This window comes from Cyprinodon variegatus, unplaced genomic scaffold (genome assembly GCF_000732505.1).
Source record: "Cyprinodon variegatus isolate N-32 unplaced genomic scaffold, C_variegatus-1.0 Scaffold370, whole genome shotgun sequence".
Classification (NCBI taxonomy): domain Eukaryota; kingdom Metazoa; phylum Chordata; class Actinopteri; order Cyprinodontiformes; family Cyprinodontidae; genus Cyprinodon; species Cyprinodon variegatus.
The window spans coordinates 737,290-744,314 of record NW_015150823.1 but is presented as its reverse complement, the minus strand read 5'-3'; the positions used below and the strand labels follow the sequence as shown (position 1 = coordinate 744,314).

The 7,025-nt window shown below is 39.0% G+C and overlaps 1 protein-coding gene across 1 annotated transcript in view; it reads left to right on the top strand.

The window, feature by feature from the left end:
• Positions 1–7,025, top strand: part of abhd2 (abhydrolase domain containing 2) — a 23,118-nt gene continuing 16,093 nt past the window's right edge. Inside the window, exons 1-7 of the mRNA XM_015386502.1 lie at positions 1–358; positions 467–518; positions 631–663; positions 2,435–2,662; positions 2,775–2,950; positions 3,160–3,327; positions 4,937–5,120. Of these exons, the coding sequence (XP_015241988.1) occupies positions 2,451–2,662; positions 2,775–2,950; positions 3,160–3,327; positions 4,937–5,120 (740 nt within the window). The 5' untranslated portion in view covers positions 1–358; positions 467–518; positions 631–663; positions 2,435–2,450. The remainder of the gene's footprint in view (positions 359–466; positions 519–630; positions 664–2,434; positions 2,663–2,774; positions 2,951–3,159; positions 3,328–4,936; positions 5,121–7,025) is intronic.

Sequence of the window (7,025 nt, the reverse complement as noted above, 5' to 3'; positions counted from 1 at the left end):
GTAAAGCTGAGGTAGGGTTCAGTGGGAAGGATCGCTGTTTGCTGTGCTGCCTTTCGGGGCTGTTGAAACTTTCTTAAAGGGGCAAAAACTACTCCACGGAAATGAGAAATGGACCGTAAACGGAAGGAATATACGAATAAGCATGTAACATAGCCTTTTTGTGAGGGAGAACATACACACATATCAGTTAATCCGTGTTCAGGACGTCACTTATCTAGAGTTGTGGGAGGAAAAGTTTTTAATTTTGGAGCTTTCTGGGAGGAACCTGAAGGCATCTCCGGCTCGCGGCTCAGCTGGTCAGTTTCTCCGCAGGAAGAGACGCCTGTAAATAAACTCTGCCAGCTCCTTAAACACAATGGTGAGTCCGGAAGTGTCTTTTTAAAAACTTTAGAAACTTTTGCGACATTCATTGCGGCGTCCGTGTGGTTTTATTTTCTATTTCTCTCTCCTGTTCGTTCTGTTCCAGTTTTACCTGGAAGAGAAAAACTGAACCTGTTCTCTGCTTTCACCAGCTCACGGTAAAGTTAAACCAACTAAGATACATTTTTGTTTTTCATTTTTATCTTAATTGTAGCGTATTTGTGTGTCATTGTTTGAAGTTTTCTTTATGACGTGTTTTTTCTTTTCTAGCTGTTCAGTAATTGTTGGTTCTAAAGCAGAAAGGTGAGTCAGAGCTGCTGCTTTACCATCACTTAAATCATTTAAACTTCTTTATTTTAAGGATCATTATTGCTGATTTAAGCAAATGCTTTAAGATGATGATCTTATTATTTCATGAACTATAATTTCTGTGTGAATCATTTCCTTTCAGGTTGTAAATGTTTCCTATTGAGATTAAAATATTTCTTCTAAGTTGGAAGCGATGAATTCACCAAGAGGCCAAATTATCTGAGCATGATGATTCTCTAACACTTGATGCTTCTTATTTTTATTTATTTATTTTTATTTTTGGGGGGCGGTGACTTAGTATTTGGACTCCAAGACCACTGAAAGTGCAGGGCAATTATTTAAAACGGTTTAATTTGTTATATAGATGAAGAACATGGAAACTTTTTGCTTCAGACCAACCAAGATCAGGTTTTATTCCTCTTTTGCTTTTATGTAGACAGACTCAGAACCTGATTGGCTTTAGGTTCTTTAATTAGATGGTTATGTTAATTATCAGATTCAAAATGGGGTCTTCTTGCTCAGAATGTTATTTCCCTGGGCTCATCCACCATTTTTACTACCGTTTTGATAAGGTGGGGTTTTCTGGTCCCTACTGTGACTGAACTATTGGTAAATGTGGATGGATGGTTTATCCATGATGAGCAGTCACACTTAGGAAGCCTCCAGGTGGGAGTAACAGTAGATGAATTTGACCTTATTACAGTTATAGGCTTAGATTACCTAATCTATTGTAAATTAAAATAATGTAGGCATAGGAAACTAAAAACAGCTTTCCTTTAATTAGATGAAACCCAAATTGTAGTTAAATGCTGAACCTGTGGTTGTAAATGACAGCATTTGTTCTGTGAAGTTTTGATTGTGATTACTTTTGATCCCTGATTAATGCTACATCATCAGGGAGACTGTTGATTCTTTATTTGATGATTCTATGATGAAAGAAACTGTACTTAAAGTTTTTCTTTTATTTTAATATCCCGGTCATGAACAGACATTAATGGATTTGTTTAAAGGTGACTTTAAAAACGTCATCTTGTCAGAGGGAATTGTTAGGATTATTATTATTAATGATGTTTGAGTCTGTTAATCCCTAATATTAGCTGCCTGTTGCGTGTCAGAACTAATGTAGTTTCTCTAACTAGGACAGTTCCTGCAGTTATTATCTTCATTCTGTACGTGGCGAAGAGCTGGGAATGGAATGAGAGCGGCGTCCTTCAGCTAAGAACAAAGTGTAATATTTTGATAAGGCTGGAGCCATGGGTGTCTAATCATCTGCTAATGTGTATGATTTAATAATGTGGCAACAAACAATTGATTATCACTGATAATCATTGATAATAGTTTTTCCTCCTCATAATAAATCCAAATGTTTTGTTTAATCTCCCTCTAAAGTCAAACTTTTGTCAGGATAAAAGTATCCTCTCCATTATTTTGATTCATTTAACGATGAAAGAATTGTTAATTAAAGAGTGATCGCTGCAGAGAAAATAAATGGGAATCATCTTAGGTGGCAGCAGCTTCTTTTTCACTTTGATGGAGTTTGTGGAGCTTATTTTTCAAAGGTTAGCTAGCATTGCTTTTTATTTAAGTAAAACCTTTAGAAGAGCACCATGGAGACCAGGAGCAGATCAGACGATGTTGAATTCACAGTTATGTTCTATTGGTTGGTCTGTCCCATAAAAATACAAATAAATGTGTTTGTAAGGAGACACGTAGAAATATGTTACAACCTTAGCAAGGTGTTTGTTGTTGTTCCAATGAACCACAGGTCTAAAGTTCCCACCATGACATTCTCGGAGGATGGCGACATGGAGACCTTCGGCTCCGAGCTGCCAGCCATGTTTGATGGCATGAAGCTGGCCGCAGTGGCTGCAGTCCTCTACGTCATTGTGCGCTGCCTCAACCTGACGAGTTCACCTGCGGCCCCAGAGATCATCAGTCAGGACACGCCGCTCAGCCGATACCTGCTCAAGTCCTGCCCCACGCTTTCCAAGGAGTGGGTTTCACACAGCGCATATTCTTTGCTTCTGTCCCTCTCCTTTCCACTAAACCATCTGGCTGTGAAGGAGGATACATTTTTGTAATCTGGAGCTTGTGATTCCCCTCAGATACATTCCTCCCTTACTGTGGGGGAAGAGTGGTCATCTCCAGACAGCTCTGTATGGCAAGATGGGACGTGTCAGCACTCCAACACCCTGCGGGCTTCGTGTATTCCTCCCAATGCAGGACGGAGCCACAGCCACCTTTGACCTGTTTGAAGCTCTTGGAGAGCACAGCACAGGAGGTCGGTAGCATCTGAGTGTCAGCTTAGGGGTCGGTTTACTATTCTAGTATTGTTTTGTTTTTATCGGCTTGCTTGTTTGGATGATGAGTGCATCCGGCTGAAGAATGCAGGAGCATGAACAACTCCAATGAGAAACACACAAACACACTCTGACTCTCACTCGTGACTCCAGTTAATGTTTTCATTTGGTTTCTTTGTTTGGGTGTCAGATGATGTTACTATGGTAATCTGCCCTGGGATTGGTAACCATAGTAAGAAGAACTACATTCGAACCTTTGTGGATTACTCCCAGCGGCGGGGTTACCGCTGTGCCGTCCTCAACCATCTGGGAGCTCTGCCTGACATGGAGCTCACCTCGCCGCGCATGTTTACCTGCGGTAAGGAGGGTCAACATGTTTTACTGCCAGGATCTAACACAGATCTTCTAGATGGTGATATATGCAGGGGGAATGGAAAGTATTCAGACCCCTTTACATTTTTCACAATTTTTTAATTCATCTGGTTTAATTTGCATGTTTTCTAAGCCAAAACAATTGTTTGGGTTACTATATAAGGCTTCAAACTAAATGCCAATTCTGACATTCTGAATTGAAAAAGCTTCCTGGATGGGAAACAAAAAGTCTTCAAACTTGGAAAAAAAGTTCAGTGGATTGTTTTTTTTTACTTTAAGTCTTTTGTTAAAACTCTTTGTTTCATTGCAACCATTTGCTAAAATCACTAAAATTAATTTTATTTCTTATTAATGTACACTCAGCACCCAATCTTGACAGAAAAAAAAAACAAAAGTAGAAAGTTTTGTAAATTTGTTAATAAAGAAGAACTGAAATATCACAGGGTCATAAGTATTCAGACCCTTTGCTCAGCAGTGAGTTAAAGCACCATTTGAGCTACTACAGCCATGGGTCACTTGGTAATGATGCAACACGTTTTTCACTCCTGAATGTGGGGATCCTCTGCCATTCTTCCCTGTAGATCCCCTCCAGCTCTGTCAGGTTGGATGGTGAGCGTTGGTGGACGGCCATTTTCAGGTCCCTCCAGAGATGCTCAATTAGGTTGAGGTTAGGGTTCCGGCTGGGCCAATCAGGAATGTTCAGAGTTTTCCCCAAGCCACTCCTTTGTTATTTTAGCTTTGTGCCTAAGGTCATTGTCTTTATATTTGATCACTGCTGCACTTTATGGAATGCAAATGTTAGTTTACTGTCTGAAAAGCTTTAATAAACGAAACATAATTTTGTATACACTCTGTGTATACAAAAGAACGGCAATAAAATTTGTTTAAGTCCAAGTTGTTGGAAGTTGAACATTGGGCCCAGTCTTAGGTCCGGATCTACTCTGGAAGAGGTTTTCTTCCAGGATATCTCTCTACATTCATCTTACCTTCAATTGCAACCTGTCGCTGCAGCTGAAAAACACCCCATAGCATGATGCTGCCGCCACCATGTTTCACTGTTGGGATTGTATTGGGCAGGTGATGAGCAGTGCCTGGTTTTGTTCTTACATACTGCTTAGAATATGCCAAAAAGTTCAATTTTGGTCTCATCAGACTAGAGAATCTTCTTTCCCATAGTCTGGGAGTCCTTCATGTGTTTGTTGGTAAACTCTATAAACGCTTCCATTGGGCCACCAGTTTATCAGTTTATTTAAACACGGCTGGACTCCAGTGAAGGAGCAGAACCATCTGAACAAGGATCAGAAGAAATGGACTGCATGTGAGTTAAATAGGAGTGTCAAAGCAAAGGGTCTGAATACCTATGAACATTTGATATTTTAGATATTCCTTGGTGATATATTTGCGAAAAATGTCTATATTTCAGGTTTTTCTTTTGTTAAGATGGGGTGCTGAGTGTACATTAATGAGAAATAAAATGTACTTTATTGATTTTAGCAAATGGCTGCAATGAAACAGAGTGAAAAATTTAAAGGGGTCTGAATACTTTTCGTAACCCACTGTATGTAGCAAAGCGTTTTCTTTTTCTTCTACTTCAGGTTGTACTTGGGAATTCGGGGCCATGGTGGACTACATCAAGCGTACCTTTCCCCAAACACTGCTGGTGGTTGTAGGCTTCAGTCTGGGAGGAAATATAGTGTGCAAGTTCCTGGGAGAGAATCGGTCCAACCAGGAGCGAGTGCTGTGCTGCGTCAGCGTCTGCCAAGGATACAGCGCCCTCAGGTCGGTGCACTGGACATGCCAACGACCCAAACAATGAATTTAAGTTAGAGTATTTGGCTTCATGTGAGGTTATAAAACAATATCCCAGAGCGTTCTTCTATCCATCATCTGAAAATAGAAAGGCTTCACATTCCTAATAAGCACAATTCCCCTACTGTGAAACGGGCTGATGGTTGCATCATGCTCTGGGGAGGCTTTACTTTAATTACCTTTAGATCTGCTGGAATAAAACCTGCTAGAAATAAAAAAAAAATGTCTGGAGACTATTTCAAAAGTCATAAAAAAATTAACTTTACATCCAGATTAGGATCAAAGTGTTTTCTACCCAAACAGGACAGAAAACATGTGGTCAGGTCGTCCAGAGCCCCTATCCTGCAACTTCAGCAACCCCTGGATGAGATTGGTGGCTTGTTACCTCTACTGAACTGGATTGGCTTAATTTTCAGAAATTCAATCTATTCTTCTCTCTTCACTATTTTTTTTTCTAAAAGATCAAATTAAAGGAATATGACTAAACACAGTTAATGTGTGCAGTTTAGTTATAAAAAGAACTAACTGGTGGGACAAAGCCTATTTTAAATTGTTATATTGTTTTACATACATATTTAGATGCTGCAGAGTCACTGTATGTAGCAGTCTTGCAGTGCAGCAAAATGGTCCTGGGTTTGAATCCCAGTCCAGAGTCTTTCTGTATGTTCTCCCTTTGCATGCATGGATTCTCTCTGGGTACTCTGGCTTCCTCCCACATTCTATAGACATGCACTCCAAAAAATTGAAATCTAAATAAGTAATTTTTTCTTAAATTAAGTGCATTTTTTCTTTAATTGAGGAGGTATCTGAGACACTTTGCCAATGAAACAAGACTATTTAGATTTGGAATCAGAAAAAAAAACCAATTGCATTATCTTATTTCAAGTGCATATTATTGAATTATCTCATTATATTGGCAAATCATCTTATTTACCCACTCCAATTAAGAGTAAATACACTTAATTTACGAAATGTTTACTTATTTCCAGGTTTTTGCAGTGGTGGTAGTCTGGCTCCCTCCCACAGTCCAAAAACCTGACTGTTATCTTAATGGGCATTGTTAAATTGTCCTTAGCTGTGAGTTTTTGTGTGTATGATTGTGTGTGTCTGCTTCGCCCTGTGACAGACTGGTGACAGAACCCCGCCTTTCATCCATATACTGCTGGAGATCAGAGAAATAAGAGGCATGAGAAATGCATATATGCAAATTTGAAGCAGTCTTTACAGTTTAAGAATCCATAGGAGGAGTTTTTCTGGTTTTTCTGCATTGCTCCGCAGATTTCATTTAAGGTTTAATGGAGGATTTTCGTTATTTTTGAAAAGACCAACCCTCTCCATTTAAAGGGGAACACCGTTTTTTTTACTTTGGCTCCTTGATTTTACGTTATTCCATCATGTTTTACTCACCCATATGAGTTTTGTGCCATTTGGAGCCGTTCTGAAGATATTCCGTTAGGTTATATCCAAGTAACGTCTTCCTATGGGCAACGACTTGAAGGCACAAACTGAACTGTTCATAATTTATTCTTTATGGTACGCCAGCCTTCATAACATGTAGGCCAATCACTGTCCCCCACACATCTGCGGTTATATTTTTAATGTTTATATCTTTTAAAAACAAAGCGGAGTGTGTATGACATTTTGGTTTTATGATAAAAGCTTTTTCATCTGTAAATCTGCCCTATCCAAAACTCTTTAAATGAAAAAGTTTTAGTTTCATCTGGTTTAATTTTGCAAAAAGTCTTCTTTAAGGAACGTTTTGCTTTCATATTATTAATCCATTAATCAATAAAATAATCGAGAGAATAATTCATTAGTTGCAGCCCTAATGTTGACAAAATAAAGTCAAGGGGTCTGAATAGTTTTGCCAAACAC